This window comes from Bombina bombina, chromosome 9 (genome assembly GCF_027579735.1).
Source record: "Bombina bombina isolate aBomBom1 chromosome 9, aBomBom1.pri, whole genome shotgun sequence".
NCBI lineage: Eukaryota > Metazoa > Chordata > Amphibia > Anura > Bombinatoridae > Bombina > Bombina bombina.
In genome coordinates this window covers 213360594-213387887 of record NC_069507.1, presented here as the reverse complement: position 1 = coordinate 213387887, position 27294 = coordinate 213360594, and the positions used below count along the sequence as shown (strand labels likewise).

The 27294-nt window shown below is 40.9% G+C and overlaps 1 protein-coding gene across 1 annotated transcript in view; it reads left to right on the top strand.

The window, feature by feature from the left end:
• The window catches only part of ZRANB1 (zinc finger RANBP2-type containing 1), a gene marked incomplete in the record, with an annotated part of 187990 nt that overhangs the window by 107012 nt on the left and 53684 nt on the right, over nucleotides 1-27294 (top strand). Inside the window, 1 exon segment of the mRNA XM_053692602.1 lies at nucleotides 13748-13935. Within this exon segment, the coding sequence (XP_053548577.1) occupies nucleotides 13748-13935 (188 nt within the window).

The following is a 27294-nucleotide window of genomic DNA, read 5'->3' as shown; positions in this document are numbered from 1 at the left end:
GTCACTAATCCTTTTAATAAGTATTTATCATGTTAAACGTTTTTGCTGGAATGTAGAATCGTTTACATTGCTGAGGTACTGAGTGAATAAATATTTGGGCATTATTTTCCACTTGGCAGTTGTTTGCTTTTAATTGTGACAGTTTCGTTTCTCTTCACTGCTGTGTATGAGAGGGAGGGGCCGTTTTTGGCGCTCTTTGCTACGCATCAAAAATTTCCAGTCAGCTAATCTTATATTTCCTGCATGATCCGGTTCATCTCTGACAGATCTCAGGGGGTCTTCAAACTTCTTTGGAGGGAGGTATATTCTCTCAGCAGAGCTGTGAGAATTTCATATTGACTGTGAATAAAAACGTTGCTCTGTAATTTTTATGTCAAATTTAATTATTGTTATTTTACTAATGGGAACAAACCTTTGCTAAAAGTTGTGTTGTTTTAAAGTTTGATGCTATAACTGTTTTTCAGTTCATTATCTCAACTGTCATTTAATCGTTTAGTACCTCTTTGAGGCACAGTACGTTTTTGCTAAAAAAGATTATAACCAGGTTGCAAGTTATTGCTAGTGTGTTAAACATGTCTGACTCAGAGGAAGATATCTGTGTCATTTGTTCCAATGCCAAGGTGGAGCCCAATAGAAATTTATGTACTAACTGTATTGATGCTACTTTAAATAAAAGTCAATCTGTACAATGTGAACAAATTTCACCAAACTGCGAGGGGAGAGTTATGCCGACTAACTCGCCTCACGCGGCAGTACCTGCATCTCCCGCCCGGGAGGTGCGTGATATTTTGGCGCCTAATACATCTGGGCGGCCATTACAGATAACATTACATGATATGGCTACTGTTATGACTGAAGTTTTGTCTAAATTACCAGAACTAAGAGGCAAGCGTGATCACTCTGGGGTGAGAACAGAGTGCGCTGACAATACTAGGGCCATGTCTGATACTGCGTCACAGCTTGCAGAGCATGAGGACGGAGAGCTTCATTCTGTGGGTGACGGTTCTGATCCAAACAGATTGGATTCAGATATTTCAAATTTTAAATTTAAATTGGAGAACCTCCGTGTATTACTAGGGGAGGTCTTAGCAGCTCTCAATGATTGTAACACCGTTGCAATACCAGAGAAACTGTGCAGGTTGGATAAATACTTTGCGGTACCGGCGAGTACTGACGTTTTTCCTATACCTAAGAGATTAACTGAAATTGTTACTAAGGAGTGGGATAGACCCGGTGTGCCGTTCTCACCCCCTCCAATATTTAGAAAGATGTTTCCAATAGACGCCACCACTCGGGACTTATGGCAAACGGTCCCTAAGGTGGAGGGAGCAGTTTCTACTTTAGCTAAGCGTACCACTATCCCGGTGGAGGATAGCTGTGCTTTTTCAGATCCAATGGATAAAAAATTAGAGGGTTACCTTAACAGGAGCAGCATCAACCTCCACTGCACCAAAACAGGAAGGAGCTGTTGCTCGTTACAGGCAAGGCTGGAAGCCTAACCAGTCCTGGAACAAGGCCAAACAGGCCAGGAAACCTGCTGCTGCCCCAAAGACAGCATGAACCGAGAGCCCCCGATCCGGGACCGGATCTAGTGGGGGGCAGACTTTCTCTCTTCGCCCAGGCCTGGGCAAGAGATGTTCAAGATCCCTGGGTGCTAGAGATCATATCTCAGGGATACCTTCTAGACTTCAAATTATCTCCCCCAAGAGGGAGATTTCATCTGTCAAGGTTGTCAACAAACCAGATAAAGAAAGAAGCGTTTCTACGCTGTGTACAAGATCTGTTATTAATGGGAGTGATCCATCCGGTTCCGCGGTCGGAACAAGGACAAGGGTTCTACTCAAACCTGTTTGTGGTTCCCAAGAAAGAGGGAACTTTCAGGCCAATCTTAGATTTAAAGATTCTAAACAAATTCCTAAGAGTTCCATCGTTCAAAATGGAAACTATTCGGACAATCTTACCCATGATCCAAAAGGGTCAGTACATGACCACAGTGGATTTAAAAGATGCTTACCTTCACATACCGATTCACAAAGATCATCACCGGTATCTACGGTTTGCCTTCCTAGACAGGCACTACCAGTTTGTAGCTCTTCCATTCGGATTGGCTACGGCCCCAAGAATCTTCACAAAGGTTCTGGGTGCCCTTCTGGCGGTACTAAGACCGCGAGGGATTTCGGTAGCTCCGTACCTAGACGACATTCTAATACAAGCTTCAAGCTTTCAAACTGCCAAGTCTCATACAGAGTTAGTTCTGGCATTTCTAAGGTCGCATGGATGGAAAGTGAACGAAAAGAAGAGTTCTCTTTTTCCTCTCACAAGAGTTCCATTCTTGGGGACTCTTATAGATTCTGTAGAAATGAAGATTTACCTGACAGAAGACAGGTTAACAAAGCTTCAAGATGCATGCCGTGTCCTTCATTCCATTCAACACCCGTCAGTAGCTCAATGCATGGAGGTGATCGGCTTAATGGTAGCAGCAATGGACATAGTACCTTTTGCACGCCTACACCTCAGACCGCTGCAATTGTGCATGCTAAGTCAGTGGAATGGGGATTACTCAGATTTGTCCCCTACTCTGAATCTGAATCAAGAGACCAGAAATTCTCTTCTATGGTGGCTTTATCGGCCACACCTGTCCAGGGGGATGCCATTCAGCAGGCCGGACTGGACAATTGTAACAACAGACGCCAGCCTACTAGGTTGGGGCGCTGTCTGGAATTCTCTGAAGGCTCAGGGATTATGGAATCAGGAGGAGAGTCTCCTTCCAATAAACATTCTGGAATTGAGAGCAGTTCTCAATGCCCTTCTGGCTTGGCCCCAATTAACAACTCGGGGGTTCATCAGGTTTCAGTCGGACAATATCACGACTGTAGCTTACATCAACCATCAGGGAGGGACAAGAAGCTCCCTAGCAATGATGGAAGTATCAAAGATAATTCGCTGGGCAGAGTCTCACTCTTGCCACTTGTCAGCAATCCACATCCCGGGAGTGGAGAACTGGGAGGCGGATTTCTTGAGTCGCCAGACTTTTCATCCGGGAGAGTGGGAACTTCATCCGGAGGTCTTTGCCCAAATACTTCGACGTTGGGGCAAACCAGAGATAGATCTCATGGCGTCTCGCCAGAACGCCAAACTTCCTCACTACGGATCCAGATCCAGGGATCCGGGAGCGGTTCTGATAGATGCTTTGACAGCACCTTGGAACTTCGGGATGGCTTATGTGTTTCCACCCTTCCCGCTGCTTCCTCGATTGATTGCCAAAATCAAACAGGAGAAAGCATCTGTGATTCTAATAGCGCCTGCATGGCCACGCAGGACTTGGTATGCAGATCTAGTGGACATGTCATCCTGTCCGCCTTGGTCTCTACCTCTAAGACAGGACCTTCTGATACAGGGTCCATTCAAACATCAAAATCTAACTTCTCTGAAACTGACTGCTTGGAAATTGAACGCTTGATTTTATCAAAACGTGGTTTTTCTGAGTCGGTTATTGATACCCTGATACAGGCTAGGAAGCCTGTTACCAGAAAGATTTACCATAAAATATGGCGTAAATACCTATACTGGTGCGAATCCAAACGTTACTCCTGGAGTAAGGTTAGGATCCCTAGGATATTGTCCTTTCTACAAGAAGGTTTAGAAAAGGGTTTATCAGCTAGTTCATTAAAGGGACAGATTTCAGCTCTGTCCATCTTGTTACACAGGCGTCTGTCAGAAAATCCAGACGTCCAGGCCTTTTGTCAGGCTTTAGCTAGGATCAAGCCTGTGTTTAAAGCTGTTGCTCCGCCATGGAGTTTAAACTTAGTTCTTAACGTTTTACAGGGTGTTCCGTTTGAACCCCTTCATTCCATTGATATAAAATTGTTATCTTGGAAAGTTCTATTTTTAATGGCTATTTCCTCGGCTCGAAGAGTCTCTGAGTTATCAGCCCTACATTGTGATTCTCCTTATCTGATCTTTCACTCAGACAAGGTAGTTCTACGTACTAAACCTGGGTTCTTACCTAAGGTAGTCACTAACAGGAATATCAATCAAGAGATTGTTGTTCCATCCTTGTGTCCAAATCCTTCTTCAAAGAAGGAACGTCTTCTACACAATCTGGATGTAGTTCGTGCCCTCAAGTTCTACTTGCAGGCAACTAAAGATTTTCGCCAAACTTCTTCCCTGTTTGTCGTTTATTCTGGACAGAGGAGAGGTCAAAAAGCTTCTGCTACCTCTCTCTCTTTTTGGCTTCGTAGCATAATACGTTTAGCCTATGAGACTGCTGGACAGCAGCCTCCTGAAAGAATTACAGCTCACTCCACTAGAGCTGTGGCTTCCACTTGGGCCTTTAAGAATGAGGCCTCTGTTGAACAGATTTGCAAGGCTGCAACTTGGTCTTCGCTTCATACTTTTTCCAAATTTTACAAATTTGACACTTTTGCTTCTTCGGAGGCTATTTTTGGGAGAAAGGTTCTTCAGGCAGTGGTTCCTTCTGTATAATGAGCCTGCCTATCCCTCCAGTCATCCGTGTACTTTTGCTTTGGTATTGGTATCCCAGAAGTAATGATGACCCGTGGACTGATCACACATAACAGAAGAAAACATAATTTATGCTTACCTGATAAATTCCTTTCTTCTGTTGTGTGATCAGTCCACGGCCCGCCCTGTTTTTAAGGCAGGTAAATATCTTTTAAATTATACTCCAGTCACCACTTCACCCTTGGTTACTCCTTTCTCGTTGATTCTTGGTCGAATGACTGGGACTGACGTAGAGGGGAGGAGCTATATGCAGCTCTGCTGGGTGAATCCTCTTGCATTTCCTGTTGGGGAGGAGTTATATCCCAGAAGTAATGATGACCCGTGGACTGATCACACAACAGAAGAAAGGAATTTATCAGGTAAGCATAAATTATGTTATATATATATATATATATCTATATATCTATATATATATATATATATATATATATATATATATATATATATATATATATATATATATATATATATATATATATATATATATATATATATATATATATATATATTCTATACGACCAGAAAAATGATTACGAATTGCTGAAGGCTCAGATCATGGGTAGCAATAATGTATTTTTTAATTGAGGTATGTACATTTTGTTTTTTTAGACATAATGCCATTGCACACTTAATAGACTACAGTATAGACTAAATATAACTTTCTTTCATGTAATTAGCAAGAGTCCATGAGCTAGTGACGTATGGGATATACATTCCTACCAGGAGGGGCAAAGTTTCCCAAACCTCAAAATGCCTACAAATACACCCCTCGCCACACCCACAAATCAGTTTTACAAACTTTGCCTCCTATGGAGGTGGTGAAGTAAGTTTGTGCTAGATTCTACGTTGATATGCGCTCCGCAGCAGGTTGGAGCCCGGTTTTCCTCTCAGCGTGCAGTGAATGTCAGAGGGATGTGAAGAGAGTATTGCCTGTTTGAATTCAATGATCTCCTTCTACGGGGTCTATTTCATAGGTTCTCTGTTATCGGTCGTAGAGATTCATCTCTTACCTCCCTTTTCAGATCTACGATATACTCATATATATATATATATATATATATATATATATATATATATATATATATATATATATATATATATATATATATATATATATATATATATATATATATATATATATACCATTACCTCTGCTGATTTTCGTTTCAGTACTGGTTTGGCTTTCTACAAACATGTAGACGAGTGTCCTGGGGTAAGTAAGTCTTATTTTTTGTGACACTCTAAAGCTATGGTTGGGCACTTTTTTAAAGTTCTAAATATATGTATTCAAACATTTATTTGCCTTGACTCAGAATGTTCAACAATCCTTTTTTTCAGACAGTCAGTTTCATATTTGGGATAATGCATTTGAATCAATCCTTTTTCTTACCTTAAAAATTTGACTTTTTCCCTGTGGGCTGTTAGGCTCGCGGGGGCTGAAAATGCTTCATTTTATTACGTCATTCTTGGCGCGGACTTTTTTGGCGCAAAAAATCTTTTCTGTTTCCGGCGTCATACGTGTTGCCGGAAGTTGCGTCATTTTTTGACGTCCTTTTGCGCCAAAAATGTCGGCGTTCCGGATGTGGCGTCATTTTGGCGCCAAAAGCATTTAGGCGCCAAATAATGTGGGCGTCTTTTTTGGCGTTAAAAAAAAAAAAAAAAATATGGGCGTCGCTTTTGTCTCCACATTATTTAAGTCTCATTTTTCATTGCTTCTGATTGCTAGAAGCTTGTTCTTTGGCATTTTTTTCCATTCCTGAAACTGTCATTTAAGGAATTTGATCAATTTTGCTTTATATGTTGTTTTTTCTCTTACATATTGCAAGATGTCTCACGTTGCATCTGAGTCAGAAGATACTTCAGGAAAATCGCTGTCTGGTGCTGGAACTACCAAAGCTAAGTGTATCTGCTGTAAACTTTTGGTAGCTGTTCCTCCAGCTGTTGTTTGTATTAAATGTCATGACAAACTTGTTAATGCAGATAATATTTCCTTTAGTAAAGTACCATTACCTGTTGCAGTTCCAACAACATCTAATGTTCAGAGTGTTCCTGATAACATAAGAGATTTTGTTTCTGAATCCATTAAGAAGGCTATGTCTGTTATTCCTCCTTCTAGTAAACACAAAAAATCTTTTAAAACTTCTCGTTATCCAGATGAATTTTTAAATGAACATCATCATTCTGATTCTAATGATTCCTCTGGTTCAGAGGATTCTGTCTCAGAGGTTGATGCTGATAAATCTTCATATTTATTTAAAATGGAATTTATTCGTTCTTTACTTAAAGAAGTTTTAATTGCTTTAGAAATTGAGGATTCTGGTCCTCTTGATACTAAATCTAAACGTTTAGACAAGGTCTTTAAATCTCCTGTGGTTATTCCAGAATTTTTTCCTGTTCCTGGTGCTATTTCTGAAGTAATTTCCAGAGAATGGAATAATTTGGGTAATTCATTTACTCCCTCTAAACGTTTTAAGCAATTATATCCTGTGCCGTCCGACAGATTAGAGTTTTGGGACAAAATCCCTAAAGTTGATGGGGCTATTTCTACCCTTGCTAAACGTACTACTATTCCTACGGCAGATGGTACTTCCTTTAAGGATCCTTTAGATAGGAAAATTGAATCCTTTCTAAGAAAAGCTTATCTGTGTTCAGGTAATCTTCTTAGACCTGCTATATCATTGGCTGATGTTGCTGCAGCTTCAACTTTTTGGTTGGAAACTTTAGCGCAACAAGTAACAGATCATGATTCTCATAATATTATTATTCTTCTTCAACATGCTAATAATTTTATCTGTGATGCCATTTTTTGATATTATCAGAGTTGATGTCAGGTTTATGTCTCTAGCTATTTTAGCTAGAAGAGCTTTATGGCTTAAAACTTGGAATGCTGATATGTCTTCTAAATCGACTCTACTTTCCCTTTCTATCCAGGGTAATAAATTATTTGGTTCTCAGTTGGATTCTATTATCTCAACTGTTACTGGTGGGAAAGGATCTTTTTTACCACAGGATAAAAAATCTAAAGGTAAAAACAGGGCTAATAATAGTTTTCGTTCCTTTCGTTTCAACAAAGAACAAAAGCCTGATCCTTCATCCTCAGGAGCAGTTTCAGTTTGGAAACCATCTCCAGTCTGGAATAAATCCAAGCCTTCTAGAAAAGCAAAGCCAGCTTCTAAGTCCACATGAAGGTGCGGCCCTCATTCCAGCTCAGCTGGTAGGGGGCAGATTACGTTTTTTCAAAGGAATTTGGATCAATTCTGTTCACAATCTTTGGATTCAGAACATTGTTTCAGAAGGGTACAGAATTGGTTTCAAGATAAGACCTCCTGCAAAGAGATTTTATCTTTCCTGTGTCCCAGTAAACCCAGTGAAAGCTCAAGCATTTCTGAAATGTGTTTCAGATCTAGAGTTGGCTGGAGTAATTATGCCAGTTCCAATTTTGGAACAGGGGCTGGGGTTTTACTCAAATCTCTTCATTGTACCAAAGAAGGAGAATTCCTTCAGACCAGTTCTGGATCTAAAAATATTGAATCGTTATGTAAGGATACCAACGTTCAAAATGGTAACTGTAAGGACTATCTTGCCTTTTGTTCAGCAAGGGCATTATATGTCTACAATAGATTTACAGGATGCATATCTGCATATTACGATTCATCCAGCTCACTATCAGTTCCTGAGATTCTCTTTCCTGGACAAGCATTACCAGTTTGTGGCTCTGCCGTTTGGCCTAGCTACAGCTCCAAGAATTTTTACAAAGGTTCTCGGTGCCCTTCTGTCTGTAATCAGAGAACAGGGTATTGTGGTATTTCCTTATTTGGACGATATCTTGGTACTTGCTCAGTCTTCACATTTAGCAGAATCTCATACGAATCGACTTGTGTTGTTTCTTCAAGATCATGGTTGGAGGATCAATTCACTAAAAAGTTCATTGATTCCTCAGACAAGGGTAACCTTTTTGGGTTTCCAGATAGATTCAGTGTCCATGATTCTGTCTTTAACAGACAAGAGACGTCTAAAATTGATTTCAGCTTGTCGAAACCTTCAGTCACAATCATTCCCTTCGGTAGCCTTATGCATGGAAATTCTAGGTCTTATGACTGCTGCATCGGACGCGATCCCCTTTGCTCGTTTTCACATGCGACCTCTTCAGCTCTGTATGCTGAACCAATGGTGCAGGGATTACACAAAGATATCTCAATTAATATCTTTAAAACCGATTGTACGACACTCTCTGACGTGGTGGACAGATCACCATCGTTTAATTCAGGGGGCTTCTTTTGTTCTTCTGACCTGGACTATAATCTCAACAGATGCAAGTCTTACAGGTTGGGGAGCTGTGTGGGGGTCTCTGACGGCACAAGGGGTTTGGGAATCTCAGGAGGTGAGATTACCGATCAATATTTTGGAACTCCGTGCAATTTTCAGAGCTCTTCAGTCTTGGCCTTTTCTGAAGAGAGAATCGTTCATTTGTTTTCAGACAATGTCACAACTGTGGCATACATCAATCATCAAGGAGGGACTCACAGTCCTCTGGCTATGAAAGAAGTATCTCGAATTCTGGTTTTGGCGGAATCCAGCTCCTGTCTAATCTCTGCGGTTCATATCCCAGGTATAGACAATTGGGAAGCGGATTATCTCAGTCGCCAAACGTTGCATCCGGGCGAATGGTCTCTTCACCCAGAGGTATTTCTTCAGATTGTTCAAATGTGGGAACTCCCAGAGATCTGATGGCTTCTCATCTAAACAAGAAACTTCCCAGGTATCTGTCCAGATCCCAGGATCCTCAGGCGGAGGCAGTGGATGCATTATCACTTCCTTGGAAGTATCATCCTGCCTATATCTTTCCGCCTCTAGTTCTTCTTCCAAGAGTAATCTCCAAGATTCTGAAGGAATGCTAGTTTGTTCTGCTGGTAGCTCCAGCATGGCCTCACAGGTTTTGGTATGCGGATCTTGTCCGGATGGCCTCTTGCCAGCCGTGGACTCTTCCGTTAAGACCAGACCTTCTGTCGCAAGGTCCTTTCTTCCATCAGGATCTCAAATCCTTAAATTTAAAGGTATGGAGATTGAACGCTTGATTCTTGGTCAACGAGGTTTCTCTGACTCTGTGATTAATACTATGTTACAGGCTCGTAAATCTGTATCTAGAGAGATATATTATAGAGTCTGGAAGACTTATATTTCTTGGTGTCTTTCTCATCATTTTTCCTGGTATTCTTTTAGAATTCCGAGAATTTTACAGTTTCTTCAGGATGGTTTAGATAAAGGTTTGTCCGCAAGTTCCTTGAAAGGACAAATCTCTGCTCTTTCTGTTCTTTTTCACAGAAAGATTGCTAATCTTCCTGATATTCATTGTTTTGTACAAGCTTTGGTTCGTATAAAACCTGTCATTAAGTCAATTTCTCCTCCTTGGAGTTTGAATTTGGTTCTGGGGGCTCTTCAAGCTCCTCCTTTTGAACCCATGCATTCATTGGACATTAAATTACTTTCTTGGAAAGTTTTGTTCCTTTTGGCCATCTCTTCTGCCAGATGAGTCTCTGAATTATCTGCTCTTTCTTGTGAGTCTCCTTTTCTGATTTTTCATCAGGATAAGGCGGTGTTGCGAACTTCTTTTGAATTTTTACCTAAGGTTGTGAATTCCAACAACATTAGTAGAGAAATTGTGGTTCCTTCATTATGTCCTAATCCTAAGAATTCTAAGGAGAAATCGTTGCATTCTTTGGATGTTGTTAGAGCTTTGAAATATTATGTTGAAGCTACTAAGTCTTTCCGAAAGACTTCTAGTCTATTTGTCATCTTTTCCGGTTCTAGAAAAGGTCAGAAAGCTTCTGCCATTTCTTTGGCATCTTGGTTGAAATCCTTAATTCACCATGCTTATGTCGAGTCAGGTAAAACTCCGCCTCAAAGGATTACAGCTCATTCTACTAGGTCAGTTTCTACTTCCTGGGCGTTTAGGAATGAGGCTTCGGTTGATCAGATTTGCAAAGCAGCAACTTGGTCCTCTTTGCATACTTTTACTGAATTCTACCATTTTGATGTGTTTTCTTCTTCTGAAGCAGTTTTTGGTAGAAAAGTACTTCAGGCAGCGGTTTCAGTTTGAATCTTCTGCTTATGTTTTCATTAAACTTTAATTTGGGTGTGGATTATTTTCAGCAGGAATTGGCTGTCTTTATTTTATCCCTCCCTCTCTAGTGACTCTTGCGTGGAAAGATCCACATCTTGGGTAGTCATTATCCCATACGTCACTAGCTCATGGACTCTTGCTAATTACATGAAAGAAAACATAATTTATGTAAGAACTTACCTGATAAATTCATTTCTTTCATATTAGCAAGAGTCCATGAGGCCCACCCTTTTTGTGGTGGTTATGATTTTTTTTGTATAAAGCACAACTATTCCAATTCCTTATTTTATATGCTTTCGCACTTTTTTTTTATCACCCCACTTCTTGGCTATTCGTTAAACTGATTTGTGGGTGTGGTGAGGGGTGTATTTGTAGGCATTTTGAGGTTTGGGAAACTTTGCCCCTCCTGGTAGGAATGTATATCCCATACGTCACTAGCTCATGGACTTTTGCTAATATGAAAGAAATGAATTTATCAGGTAAGTTCTTACATAAATTATGTTTTTATATGCACTGGGAAACAAAAACATTAGTGTGACTCACTTTATTGCTATATTCGCTTTATTGCGGTGGTCTTAAACCATACCCGCAATATCTCTGAGGTACGCCTGTAATTACATCATTTTGCAGTCATAGAAACATAGAATTTGACGGTAGATAAGAACCAAAAAGGCCCATCAAGTCTACCCATATTACATGTTACTTTTTCCTTAGGATAGCCTTATGCATGTCCCAGGCATTTTTAAATTCCTTTACAGTCTTTGTGTTTACCACCTCAAATGGAAGTTTATTCCATGAATCCACCACCCTTTCTGTAAAAAAAAAAAATGCTTCCTCAAATTTCTCCTGAATCTACTACCCTCTAACTTTAGATTGTGACCCCTTGTTTTGGCATTTATTTTTTTGTGAAAAATGCTTTCAGCTTCTATTTTATTAAGTTCCTTCATATATTTGAAGGTTTCTATCATGTTACCTCTTTCCCTTCTATCCTCTAAACTATACATATATAGATCATAGAGTCTTTCTTTGTACGTTTTATATTTTAGACCATGTACCATTTTAGTAGCCCTCCTTTGGACAGCTTCTAGTTTATTTATATCTTTCTGAAGATATGGTCTCCAGAACTGTACACAGTATTCCATATTTGGTCTAACTAATGATCTGTAAAGTGGCATAAGAACCTTTCTATGTCTGCTACTAAAACCTCTTCCAATGCAACCAAGCATTTGACTGGCCTTGCTGGCTGCACTGCGGCATTGTGTACCAAATTTTAAATCATCTGAAATAATAATTCCCAAATCCCTTTCTTCTTTAATTACAGTCAGTAATGTACCATTGAGACTATAATTGGCCTTTGGGTTTTTGGATCCTATATGCATAATTTTACTCTTGGTAATATTAAATTTCAGATCCCATTTATTTGACCAGTCCTCTAGTTTATTAATATCACAGTTCATTTGATCAACTCCTCCTGGAACATCTACCCTGTTACAAATGTTTGTATCATCAGCAAACAAGCAAACCTTCCCCTTAAGCCCACTTCCAATATCACTTATGAACATGTTAAACAAAACAGGCCCAAGAACTGACCCTTGGGGAACACCACTAGTAACTGATGCCTCATTTGAATGTAGTCCATTAATTGAAACGCTCTGTTGTCTATCTTTTTAAGCCAGCATTCTACCCACTTAACAATCTTAGCATCTATTCCAAGGCAATACATTTTGTGAATAAGTTTGTTGTGTGGGATGGTGTCAAATGCTTTGCTAAAGTCTAGATATGCAACATCTATGGCTCCTCCCTGGTCTATTATTTTAGTTACATGGTCAAAGAAATCAATTAGATTAGTCAGGCATGATCTTCCAGCAGTGAAACTATGCTGTCCTTTGTCTTCTAAGTTGTTTGTCTGAATGAAAGATAGTCTTTCCTTTAAAAGAGTTTCCATTAATTTCTCTGCAATTGAGGTCAAACTGACTTGCCTATAGTTAGCAGAATCTTCCCTACTACCCTTTTTATGAAGAGGGACTACATTGGCAATTTTACAGTCTTTTGGAACAACTCCTGTTAGAAGTGACTGATTAAATAAATCGGCTAATGGAGTAGCTATTACGGATCGAAGTTCTCTTAGAACCCTTGGATGAATATTATCTGGACCCACAGTCCTACTGTTAATATTTCCATCTTTAAAGATAACGATTGTCCCAATAATCTGATAATAATAATAATTATTATTATTATATTTGCATTTGTCATAATAAATAAAAATTTGAATATTATCTAAGTTTAGCTTAATGGCTTCATATTGTCTTAAATTGTATCCGGTGGCCAGTAAAATCAGTGTGCCTATTAAATCCAGTAGGTGCTGGGGATAAAACTGAACAGAAATTTTAAGAGAATCAATTCCGCTAAGCCTATAGAAATGAACTTCTAACTACAATTTTCTTATATCCTAAATGCTTCATGCAGACACTTCTTGGTATTTTTTTATTGATCTATTTCGCTTTGAATTACTGAACATGAAACTGATATTGCTGTGTTATCTCTTATTAGGAAATAACTTTGCCAACTTCTATAAGGACATTTGTGAATTCACCCTTTTTTTTTTTTTTTTTTTTTTGCAATATTTTGGCATCATACTTTACCTAACCACTGATTTTGTATTTTCATTATTCTTGCATTTTCACTTCTAAATCATGACTAGCAATAAAATGCTTATCCTAATTATTCTTTAGTTTAGGTGATCATGAAGAAAGAGCTTGAAAAGATTTTATTCAAATTGCTTTTTTATGTATAGTCAGAATACAGTTTTATACTGTTTTTTTAAATTGCATTAGAAATACCATTACACATTCATTTTTATTTATTTTTTAGGGACAAAATACCTTGTCCGTGGCTAGTGGGCTGTGGTGTTGGTGTTTTGTGTTTCTTTTGTATATAATATACATTCATTAAAACCAAAATACACTTGTATCATTTGATTTGGTCATACCTTGCAGTAAGTAATTACATTTATAACAATGTTTATATAATACTTTACATTTTAAGTAATCTAGTATTGTAATTGTTATAGCCCATATTGACTATGTGCTTCCTGTCCTGCAGGGGTAGTGGAGGGCGATCTCTCGGCTGTGGAAGCTTACAAGACCTCAGGAGGAGACATTGCTCGGCAACTCTCTGCAGATGAAGTTCGTCTGTTAAACCGGCCATCGGCCTTTGATGTGGGTTACACTCTGGTGCACCTGTCTATTCGCTTCCAGAGACAGGACATGCTAGCCATCCTCCTAACGGAGGTGAGAGTTATGTCTAGTTTCTGGGTTGTGTATAGAGAATTGACCTAAAATTCAATTTTGTTGAGTTTCTATTATTATTATTATTATTATTATTATTTTTTAAAACACCAACATATTCTTCAGCGCTGTCCATGGGTACAGTTCATGTAAATAAATCAATATCAAATTTGTAAGTGAAGACAACATTTTACAAACGCATATAGCAGGGAATTGAGGGCCCTATTGCCGTGGGAACTTACAATCTTAAACAATTAATCTCCCATAAATAAGCTAGTGAGTTTGTTTTCTCAAATAGCGCTAGGCTTTCTAGTATAAGACTGCTTGACAAATATATTGGCAACTTAAATAGATATTTCCCTTCCTAAGATAGGGAGAGTCCACGTTTTCATTCCTTACTGTTGGGAAATACAACACCTGTCTACCAGGAGGAGACAAAGGCTTAAATATCCCTCCCACTTCCTCATTACCCAAGGTATTCTTTGTCTTTCGTCATGATAGAGGGTGGCAGAGAAGTGTCAGAAGATTCGGAGAGTCTTGAAAATAGAGTATCTGCCCTTCGGGATTGGACTGGAGTTTTAAGTAGTCATGTCAACCTCTCAGTGAGAGTATTGATGAAAGTTAGTCTGGAGATGCAGGGAAAGTTTTTCTGCAAAACCATCCAGAATACTGATAATGTCTCCTAAGCAATTAGTGTTGACGAGTTTCACTGCCTGCTTTCTCTCACTCAAGTCCATGTCAGGAGCGCTGCTATAAGACTCACACTTGAGAGGCTGTGTTCTGTTCCACAGCATGGATCCTGGAGGTAAGATCGTTTCAATTTTTTACACACAAAATGCTATAACATGGTCACAGTGTGGCTCCTTTATACTTTGATAGGATCCAGAGTTAATATCCTCGGGGGGGGGGGGGGGGGGTTATTGAACAGTTGGGGTTAATCAGTGTATTAATTATTTACATGCTGCTTTGTGTGATTTTATTTTCTGGGCTCATAGACTTTTAATTTTTTTTTTTGGCTGGAACTAACAGGTTTTACTTTTGTTTTTAAAAGTGTTGCACAGCTCCTATTAACTTGCTGTACTTTTCATAGCATATGGTCTAGGTTCATTTCCTCCATTCCGGCTGAGATTTCAACCTGAGGAGAGCGTTTCCTCTGTTAACTGTCTGGGTCTAGGAGGTGGTGAGTGCCCCAGCCATTGGCTCATAATCTGACATGTTAGAAGGTACTTCTTCTGTACTAAATCATACCTGTTTTATATTGTGAGGAGGCCGGGGTTTCCCTCCCATTCAATTATGTTCCACATGCCTTAACACCGTTTAAGAAGGGAGCCAAGCCTGCTAAGGCTATTAGTCCCTCTGAGCCATCTTCCTCTCTGGACTCGGGGTCCCGTGAGATTACTACCCTTGCTACATTATCCACTCCACATGCAGTTCCCCATAGCACATCTAATCCTCCATCCAGAGGGGGCCTTCTTCCTGCGGACTTTGCTACGCAGTTACAAACGGCAGGGTCTGCGGCCCTCAGTGCATTACCTCGCTCTAACAAACGCAAGAGAAAGGTTAAACATAGCTATCCTGACCCGGAGTCATCTAAATTTTTATCGGATTTAGCTATCATGTCCCAGTTATCCGATGATGAGTTAACCTCTGTAGCTTCAGAGGGCGAACTTTCGGGGTCTGAGTCCTTAGCGCCCAAGCCTCCTGCTGGGGAGGAACTGTCCTTTTAGATTTAAAATTGAGCGCTTGCATTTTTTTATTAAAGTAGGTTCCAGAGCCTGCGCTGCCTGAAGAACCTATGATACCTAAATTAGACAGTGTTTACAAAGACGGTAAAGTTCCTTTGACTTTTCCTGTGTCGGTTAAAATGGTGAACTTTTTTAACAACTAATGGGAAAGAATTAGATATTCCTTTTCCCCCTCGTCTACTTTTTAAAAAAAAAAGTTGTTCCCGATCCTGGACTCTCAACTGGATTTGTGGGGCTCCATTCCTAAGGTGAATTGTGCTATCTCTACGCTTGCTAAACATACTACTCTACCTCTTGAGGATAGTTCTTCGTTCAGAGAGCCGATTGATAAGAAAATGGAAACCTTTCTGAGAGATGTTTCAACATACAGGATTTTTATTTCAACCGGAGGCTGCAGTTTCCACGGTTGCCGGAGCAGCTACCTACTGGTGCAACTTTGTCTGAGCTCATTGAGGTGGTCTCCCATCGAGGATATTTAGGACAGAATTAAAGCTCTGTGAATTGCTAATTATTTTATCTATGTTGCTAACATGCTAATTATGGTTGAAGTCTTGGTCTGCAGATATGACTGGAGGCAAGGGTGCCTTCCTACCGCCAAATAAAAACAAGTCTAAGGGACGACAATCTTCTAATTTTTGTTCCGTTCGTTCTGACAAATCCCATGAATCCTCCAAGCCCGAGCAACCCAAGAAAACTTGGAAGCGGGTTCAGTCCTGGAATTAAGTCCAAGCAGAATAAGAAGCCTGCAGCAAACAATTCGGCATGAAGGGGTGGGCCCCGATCCGGGATCAGATCGTGTAGGGGGCAGACTGTGTTTCTTTTTTTCCAGACGCTTGGTTCAGGGACATACAGGATCCGTGGGTCCTGGAGGTCATACTCAGGGATACAAGATAGGCTTCAAATCTCATCCGTCCAGGGGCAGATTCCTACTCTTGAACCTGTCTACAGACCAGAAAAGAGGGATGCCTTTCTAGGGTGTGTTCGGGACCTATCCTCTTTAGGAGAGTCCCAGTGCCTATCGAAGAAAGAGGTTTGGGGTTTTATTCAAACCTTTTCATAGTCTCAAAGAAGGAGGGAACTTTCCGCCCAACTCTATCTCTCTATCATCTCCTCTATCTCCTCTATCTCTATCTTCTCTATCTCCTCTATCTCTATCTCCTCCATCTCCTCTATCTCCATCTCCTCTAATCTTCCAATCCACAGGGAACACTTTTTCAGTTCCTGAGGTTTGCATTCCTGGGCCAGCATTTCCAGCTCATTGCCCTTCTGTTTTGCCTAGCTACTGCTCCAAGAATCCTTTACAAAGGTTCTGGGGACTCTTCTAGCAGTCACCAGAACTCAGGGTATTACAGTAGCCCCATACTTGGACAATATTCTGGTGCAAGCACCATCTTGTTGTTGTCTTACGGAAGAATACTGAGTCCCTTCTCAGTCTTCTTCGATCACATGGTTGCAAGATAAACTTTGAAAAAAGTTCTCTTATCCCTAGTACCAGGGTGGAATTCCTGGGTATTATAATAGACTCCATATCCATGAGGATATTTCTAACAGACCAGAGACGTTGCAGGCTAACTTCGGCATGTCTTGCCCTCCGGACCTCCTTAAGTCCCTCTTTGGCTCAGTGTATGGAGGCGATTAGTCTCATGGTGTCCTGCATGTACATCATTACTTTTGCCGGGTTCCATCTCAGACCTTTACAATTGTGCATGCTGAGACAGTGGAATGGCGATCATTCTGATCTGTCTCTACAAATTGTATTAGACAGCCGGTCGAGAGAATCGCTCTCATGGTGGCTCTGTCCAGATCATCTGTCCCGAGGGTTGTGCTTCTTAAGACCATCTTGGGAGATTGTGACACAAGCCTATCCGGATGGGGAGCTGTTTGGGGTGCCAGGAAGGCACAGGGGTTGTGGACTCAGGAGTCTAGCCCCCCCCCCCCCCCACGATCAATTTTGGAACTACGGCCAATCTTCAATGCCTTGAAGGTTTGGCCACTTCTGGGTTCTTCCCTGTTTATCAGATTCCAATCAGACTATATCCTCGGTGGCTTACATCAACCATCAGGGGGGAACGAGAAGTTCTTTGGTGATGAAGAAAGTATCTCAGATTCTGGAGCGGTTCACTGTCAGCGATCCACATTCCAGTTGTGGACAACTGGGAGGCGGATTTTCTCAGCAGGCAATCCTTCCACCCAGGGGAATGGTCTCTCCATCCTAAAATGTTTGCAGAGATATGCAGCATGTGGGAGACGCCGAAGAAAGATCTGATGGCGTCCCGTCTCAATACCAAGCTACCCTGGTACGGGTGGAGGACGAGGGATCCCCAAGTGGATCTAATAGATGCACTAGCAGTGCCCTGGAGGTTCAAACTCCTATCTTTTTCCTTCATTACCGCTTCCTCTTTGAGTGGTGGCCCGCATCAAGTAGGAGCGGGTTTCAGTAATCCTCATTGCTCCATTGTGGCCGAAAAAGATGTGGTTCGCGGATCTAGTGGGGATGTCCTCATCTCCTCTGTGGAAGTTACCTTGTCGCAGGGACCTGCTGTTACAAGGTCCATTTGTTCATCAAAATCTAGAATCTCTGAGACTGTCTGCGTGGCAATTGAACAGTTAGTCTTAGCAAAGAGAGGTTTCTCTGAGAGTGTCATTGATATTTTTATTCATGCTCGTAAACCAGTTACTCGGCAAATCTACCACAAAGGGTGAAGGACCTACTTATTTTGTTGTGAAGAGCATGGTTTTTCCTGGCACAGAGTTAAGGTTGTCAGGATCTTATCTTTTTTTCTCCAGGATGGACTGGAGAAATGCCTTTCTGCTAGTTCCCTGGGAGGACAGTTTTCGGCCCTGTCGATTTTATTGCACAAGAGGCTGGCTGAGCTTCCAGACGTCCAGTCCTTTGTTAAGGCTATGATTAGGATCAGACATGTGTTTAGATCTGGGGCTCCTCATTGGAGCCTAAATTTTGTTCTTCGTGTTTTGCAACAGGCTCCGTTTGAGCCTCTGCATTCCGTTGACATTAAATTGATATCTTGGAAGGTTCTCTTTTATAAGTTTCCGAGATCTCTGCTTTGCGATGTGAGTTCCCTTATCTGATTTTTCATGCAGATAAGGCAGGTTTACGTACTAAATTAGGTTTTCTTCCTAAGGTTGTGTCAGATCGCAAAATCAATCAAGAGATCGTGGTTCCTTCCTTGTGTCCTAATCCTCCTTCATCAAAGGAACGTTTACTTCACCATTTGGATGTGGTTCATGCCTTGAAGTTCTTTCTTAAGGCTACTAAGGAGTTTAGATGATCTTCCTCTTTGTTGTCTATTCGGGGAAGCGTAAGGGGCAGAAGGCTACTTCGACTTCCCTTACTTATTGGTTAAGGAGTGTCATCAGCTTAGCTTACCAGACAGCGGGACATCGTCCTCCTGAGAGCATAACGGCTCTTTCCACTAGAGTAGTGGCTTTCCCTTGGGCCTTTAAGAACGAGGCCTCTATGGATCAGATTTGTAAGGCGGGCTACCTGGTCCTCCTTACATACTTTTTCTAATTTTTACTAGTTTGATGTTTTTGCTTTAGCTGAAGCAGCTTTCGGGAGAAAAGTTTTGCAGGCTGTGGTGCCCTCAGAATAGGGTCTGCCTCTTCCTTTTTGTTCCCTCCCGTTATTCATTCAGTGTCCTCTGGAGCTTGGGTATAGTTTTCCCAACAGTAAGGAATGAAGCCGTGGACTCTCCCTATCTTAGGAAAGAAAACATAATTTATGCTTACCAGATAAATTCCTTTCCTTCCAGATAGGGAGAGGCCCTCGCTTTTCTTGTCTCAGGGCGGCCCCCTATTTATCTTCTTCTGGCACCATTTATACCCTGATATTTCTCCTACTTTTCCTTGTTCTATCGACAGAATGACAGGGGTAATGAGGAAGTGGGAGGGACATTTAAGCCTTTGGCTGAGGTGTCTTTGCCGCCTCCTGGTCGCCAGGTGTTGTATTTCCCGAAAGTAAGGAATAAAGCCGTGGACTCTCCCTATCTGGAAGGAAAGGAGTTTATCTGGTAAGCATAAATTATGTTTTTATAGAATTTTACAAAAAGGTAACATTGTAGCATTGTAGATGAGGTTGAAAAGACAAAAACCCATCATGTTTTACCTATGCAGATACTACCTGATTTGCAATAAGAAGCTGCCAATTGAACTTACATTAATATAATTAGAAAGCTAACCCATTTAACAAGAAATTGTGTCCCTGAATTCTGTTTTTAGTTATAAATGTATCTAAGCCAAATCTTTAAAATGTATTGGCATTCACTACCTCCTTAGAAAATGAGTTCCACAATTTGATTGCTCTTACAGTAAAAAAAAAAAAAAAAAAAAAAAAAAAAGTTGCTGGAGATTTAATTTTTTTTTTCCTTTAGCCTTAAATTGTGACCTCTTGTAACAAACAAACAATTGCCTTGGATTAAACAGAGCCTCTGCCAACTCTTTATATGGGCCTTCAATAAAGTAGTATAAAGTAATCATATCACCTTTCAAGCTCCTTCTTTTTCTTGAAAAATCAGACCCAGTTTGGCTTACCTTCTCATAGTCTAAATCCTCTATTCCCCATATTAGTTTTGTGGCTCTTTTCTGAACTTTTTCTATTTCTGAAATGTGTTGTGTTTTTTTTTTCTTTTTTTTCTTTCTTAAAGACACGATGAGTCCACGGATCATCTTCATTACTTATGGGATATTCACCTCCTGGTCAGCAGGAGGAGGCAAAGAGCACCACAGCAGAGCTGTTAAATAGCTCCTCCCTTCCCTCCCACTCCAGTCATTCTCTTTGCCTACGTTAGTGATAGGAAGAGGTAAAGTGAGGCGTTAGATTAGATTCTTCAATCAAGAGTTTGTTATTTTTAAAGTAGTGCCAGAGTGTGCTGCTTTGTTCTGGGGTGTAGCCGTAGTCCATATCAGTCTCTTCAGTAGAGCTTTTGGTGGCTTTAGAGCAATGGGAACTGGTGGGACATAATTCTCACTGCGCCTCTCATACATTTATGCTGCCCTAACCCTGAAAAATCTGAGGGATATTACTCGGTGTTTTCTCCTCTTTCACAGGTCCATGTGAGGAATAGGACCTCGCAAACCTGGAGGCTGCCTTTGCTGTTGGGCAGAATGAGGTAAGTGCTGACTTTTATTTCTGGGGACATAAAGAAGAAACTCAGAAGAAGTTGGGCACTTAGTCTGTATCAGATTTTTAAAGAAGTCCTTAATGGATGGGCACTTTATTTTTATTTCACATAAATTCTCCATGATACCTAGGAGATTATATTTGACAGCTAGCGCAAGCACTGGGGGCACTCTGTATTTATTTTGACTCACAGGGCATGACGATGGTGGTAGTCACATCTCCCGGTGGTTACTTAAAGAACCATGCCGACCGGGAGATGACGGTACTAATATTTCCCTAGGTGTGTTTAGTTTTATTATAAGGCTTAGTTCAGCCGGAATTAGCTCTGAGGTACTTTATCTAATCTCCCGGCAGTTACATAAGAAACATGCCGACCGGGAGATTACTGTACTGACATTGCCCTAGACGGGTGCATTATCTGGCTATTATACAAATTAGCCTCTGAATAGCTGTATCTAATCTCCCGGCGGTTTCATAAGAAGCTATGCCGACCGGGAGATTACTGTGCGGATATCGCCCTAGACGGGTGTATTTTGACTATTGTCATATTCAGTCTCTGGGGCACTTTAGCTCATCTCCCGGCGGTTACATAAGAAAAGTGCCGACTGGGAGATGTTTGGTTGGAATTTGCATAGCGTGCCATAAAACAATATGGTGACCGGGAGAAGTCTGTTTTTGTTAACGCCCACAACGGGCGGTCTTTGGGGGGTGGCGGTATTGCATGTTGCGCCCTTTTTCCCTTCTCTTCCGGAGCAGTTGCTGGTCCTATACGCAGACTCATACTGTAGGCGTAGTGAGACCGGAGACTGTCTTTCCCTGTTGCGGATCATTAAAGGGATACTATACCCAAAGATTTTTTCGTGATTCAGATAGAGCATGCAATTTCAAGCAACTTTCTAATTTACTCCTATTATCACATTTTCTTTGTTCTCTTGCTATCTTTATTTGAAAAAGAAGACATCTAAGCTTTTTTCTTAATTCAGAACTCTGGACAGCACTTTTTTTAATTGATGGATAAATTTATCCACCAATCAGCAAGGAGAACCCAGGTTGTTCACCAAAAATGGGCCGGCATCTAAACTTACATTCTTGCATTTCAAATAGATACCAAGAGAATGAAGAAAATTTGATAATAGGAGTACATTAGAAAGTTGCTTAAAATTTCATGCTCTATCTGAATCGCAAAAGAAAAAAATTGGATTCAGTGTCCCTTTAATGTGCTGCTCAGAGGGAGACGTTTTTTTTAGGCAGGTACCTCAGCATTTTCCTGCTGAGGGGGTTTTGATAAATTACGAAACCTATTTAAGCTGTTCTGCCATATTTACAACATATTGAAAGAAGAAGAAGAAAAAAAAAGTTACTCTTTTTAAAATTTAAGGTGACAGTAACATTTTTGTATGGTTAGTTATTCAATGATTAAAGGATTCTTTGAGAGCTCTTGGTTTCTCTCATCAATAAAGAGTAGACCAAGAGACTATGTAGAGAGTTTGTTACTCGACGTTTAACCACCAACTCTTTTGCTATTCCTTATGTACTGTATGTGAGGAATTTAATCCTTAGGAATCCTTAGGAATAGAGGTTGTAATTCAGAAATTTAATTTCAAAGTTTACTACATACAATTTTCCTTTTTGAAGTCCCAAAACTTTATTGCCCTCACATGCAGTGCTCTGCGCTTCCTCTATACCTCAAAGCCAGACAGATCCGGCGAGGTCCATTCATCCTTCTGAGGTTGATAAAATGAGCAGCGCCTTAAGACCCTTATGGGTGATTCGCTGCTTTGAGTTACTTATTAGGCTCATGTGTTTTTGATGCGTTGTTTGTTTTTTCAATATTACAGGGAAAGCGTTTGAGGTAGCACAGACATTCAGCAGGAGAGTTTTCTATAACAGTGTAATTCCTCTTGTTGATGCTGAAGTCGTTTTTTTCAAGTTTGAGCCACGTCTCCTTTGTCTGTTACTCAAGGAGGTTTTAGCTTCTTTGGACAGCGATTTCTCAGTTGTAGTTTTACACAAAAAAAATAAAAAATTTTTTTTTGTTTGTACACCAGGGCTTACAATTACAATGACAGCCATTTGTGTACATTGCTTCCGTCACGAGTGCGGCAGCATATCGGTTGAGGTGTTGCCTGATGTTATCAGGATAGAAACTTTTTTGAGTGAAATCCAGGATAGGATAGACTCCCTTAATCTGGCTAATCCCTTTATTACGAATGCTTCCCTTCAAATTAATCAAAGCTGGGAGCAAAGATTTTGGTTTCTCTATTCTAGCTCACAGAGCCTTAAGGTTAAAGCCTTGGTCTGCGGATGTGTCAGAAGTCTCAGCTTCGGTACCTTATCTGATAGCTCAGCATGCTAAGGCACTGTGGGGTTAAGTTTTGTAGCAACCCAAGGGTTGCAGGTTTAGTCCCCTGTGAGGTCCACTCAACGTTTCATCCTGAGGTCGACAGGATGAGCAGAGCCTTGAGACCCTTACGGGTGATTAGCCGTACTTTTCAAGTACCCCATACATACTTTCATAATTTTTAGCTATTCCTTACAAGGAGCAGTCCTTGTTTGGATCTAACCTGTCAGAGATTATCTCTGACATCATGGTAGGTAAGGGTCTCCTCCCTCAGGATAAGGGAAAAGGACGACAGAGCAATTTTCGTTCCTTCCGAATCTTCAAGGCTTAATCTACTGTCTCTAAACAGGAACGGACTAATCCTGCATGGAGAAGACAGTCCAAAAAGCCTGCTGTTGAATATAGGACAGCATGAAGGGCATGCCCCCGATTCGGGACTGGATCTTGTAGGGGGAAGACTTCCTTCTTCGCTCAGGCTTTGGTTCGAGAGGTCAGGATCCAAGGACAATAGAGATATTGTCCCAGGGATACAGGTTAGAGTTTCAAAAGTTTTCCTCCCAGAGGCAGGTTTCTGTTTTTCAGGATTGTCTGCAGACCAGAAAAAAAAAGAGGCGTTCTCTCTCTGCGTAAGAGACCTTTCCAACCTAGTAGTGATTGTTCCTGTTCCGGTACAAGAACAGGGTTTGGGATTTTATTCCAATCTATTCTTGGTTCCCAAAGAGAGGGACCTTTAAGCCAATCTTAGATCTCAAGAGCTTAAACAAAATTCTCTTACCGTCCTTCAAGATGGAAACTATTCGTTCCATTCTCCCTTTGGTCCAAAAGGTTCAATTAATGACAGCTGGGGATTTAAATTTTCTGTACAAGCACGTCCAGTTTGTGGCCCTTTACTTCGGTCTTGCCACAACTTCCAGAATTTTTACAAGGGTTTTGGAATTTCTGTTTGCTGTACTTCGATTAAGCATGTTCAAACAACAGAACGGAAATTATGCAGACTTGTCTACTCAAATACTACTGACGATGACTCCTTAAAGGGCTTAGGGAGTTCGGACTCAGAGTTTGTTCTACCTATAAACATTCTGGAGCTGAGAGCGATATTCAAGGCTCTTGGGCTTGGCCCCAGTTAACCTCGGTCCAGTTTCAGATTCCAGTTGGACAGTATACCTCTAGTGGTTTATATCAATCATCAGGGAGGGACATGAAGTTCCTTAGCGATGACCGAGGTCACCAAAACGGGCAGAGGCCCATTCTTGTTGCCTGTTAGCGACCCACATCTAAGGGGTGGACAACTGGGAGGCGGACTTCATGAGCAGGCAGTCTTTTTATCCGGGGGAGTGGGAACTCTAAGTGTTTTCCTGCCTGATTCTCAGGTGGGTTCAGCCGGACTTAGATCTCTTGGCTTCCCGACAGAATGCCAAACTACCGAGATACGGGTTGAGGTCCAGGGATTCCCAGGCGGAACAATTAGATGCTTTTACGGTTCCTTGAAACTTCTCTCTAGCATATCTATTTTCTCCATTTGCGATTCTCCTTGAGTTATTACTCTAATCAAGCAGGTGAGGGCATCGGTGTTCCTCATCGCTCCTGCTTGGCCTCACAGGATTTGGTATGTAGACCTGGTGAACATATCATCCCTAGTGTAAGGAGGATAGGTGATAATTGGCGCTTATATCAACCCTAATGCCAAGTATAGAAGGGTCTCTCTCTAAGAACCCTGAGGAGGATAGTAGAATAATTTAAGCGGAAATACTGGCGCTGAAAGCAGGGTAGTACACAAAATACAATATACGGGTAACCTAAAAGGGTCTACCTTAGCAGAAATATAATCGTAATAAAAGTTAATAAATGGTAATAGCCTAATATATATCTTAAAAAATATATTTAATAGTGTAAAATTAAAAAATCAGTGTTAATAAAATCATTACATATATACTAAAAAGTAATTAATGGGGCCCTTTAAATTAGTTTGAAAAAACATACAGAAAGGGGAAAGATTAACCACAAATCTCTCTCTCTCTCTCTCTCTCTCTCTCTCTCTCTCTCTCTCTCTCTCTATCTATCTATCTATCTATCTATCTATCTATCTATCTATCTATCTATCTATCTATCTATCTATCTATCTATATCTATATCGTGATTGAGGATAGAAGAAAACTATACTCAAATAAATATAAGTATAAAAGGGCAGAGATAGTCAAACAGTATAAATAAAAACAAATAGCAATACAAACAGACTTAATAACTGGGCGTCCAGCGTAAAAACCAGGGGTTAAAACAGTATTAACCTGGGGTTAAAGCAGTATTAACCTGAAAGTGCACTATAGTGAACGAAAACACTTGTGACTAGATGATCATACTAATAGCATTGGATCAAGCTAATGGGCGAGTGAGGTACCTTGCTCTAATCTGTGGAGCACAGATTGAATATTGTTCGTCCTGTAGGTGGGTGATCTTCTGGAGGTGGGTGTGTACTCCTAGCGTAGTCCGCTTACATCACCCTTTCTGAAAATGTCCAGTTGATTTCGGGAGGAACAGAATGTAAACGATCTCCGGGGTAATAGCAATCCTTTAGATGATGGTAGATAGTAACTTCAAGGCACTCTTATTCCGTGGTGCTTAGTGCAGGTACTAGATTATCTGGCAGTATAGTCAATTCGTAGACTGGTGCGCTCCCTCAGAGGGCTGTATTCAAATTCACAGACCTTGGGGTTAGTGAGCCAGGCGTTGGTAGTTGTCCTGTGTGCTTTTTCAACACGATAGCGATCCTTTCGGCGGCTGTATCAAGTTCACAAGCCTTAAAGGAGTTCAGCTTAGCAGTAGTTCTTCTTGTAGGAAATGAGACAGTCATCATATTTTCTTTCCACTTTGAAAGGTGGCAGCTTGTAGCATGAATAAATTTGTTGGAATCTATTTTCTTACAGAAAGTTTTGGTATTAAATTGGTCATTGTTGGTTTCAATGTCCAGATCTAGAAACAAAATTTTATGTTTATTTATTTCGTAAGTGAACTGTAATCCCCTGTCATTTTGGTTCATGGAGGAGAAAAGTTCTAATAGTGTTTCTTCAGTACCTTTCCAGATAATCAGAATGTCGTCAATGTACCGCTTATAGGTCACCAGATACTGTACCAAGCTATTGGATCCCAAAAATTCGGACTCCCAATCCCCCATAAAAAGATTGGTATAGTTTGGTGCAAATCTGGTGCCCATAGCGGTACCTTTAATCTGTAGATACATCTTTTGATTAAAAGAAAACGTATTGTTTTCAAGAATGAATCTGATGCTGTCTAATAGGAATTCTCTTTGTTCTTTGGATATAGTTTCATCTTTCTTTAGAAACTTTGGCCTAGATTTGAAGTTTGGCGGTAGCCGTGAAAACCAGTGTTAGAGGCTCCTAACGCTGGTTTTAGGCTACCGCCGGTATTTGGAGTCAGTCAGGAAAGGGTCTAACGCTCACTTTTCAGCCGCGACTTTTCCATACCGCAGATCCCCTTACGTCAATTGCGTATCCTATCTTTTCAATGGGATCTTTCTAACTCCGGTATTTAGTCGTGGCTGAAGTGAGCGTTAGAATTCTAACGACAAAACTCCAGCCGCAGAAAAAAGTCAGTAGTTAAGAGCTTTCTGGGCTAACGCCGGTTTATAAAGCTCTTAACTACTGTGCTCTAAAGTACACCAACACCCATAAACTACCTATGTACCCCTAAACCGAGGCCCCCCCACATCGCCACCACTCGATTCAATTTTTTTTAACCCCTAATCTGCCGACCGCCACCTACGTTATACTTATGTACCCCTAATCTGCTGCCCCTAACACCGCCGACCCCTATATTATATTTATTAACCCCTAACCTGCCCCCCACAACGTCGCCGCCAACTACCTACAATAATTAACCCCTAATCTGCCGACCGCAAAGAGCCGCCACCTACATTATAGCTATGTACCCCTAATCTGCTGCCCCTAACACCGCCGATCCCTATATTATATTTATTAACCCTTAATCTGCCCCCCTCAACGTCGCCTCCACCTGCCTACACTTATTAACCCCTAATCTGCTGAGTGGATCTCACCGCTACTATAATAAAGTTATTAACCCCTAATCCGCCTCACTCCCGCCTCAATAACCCTATAATAGGG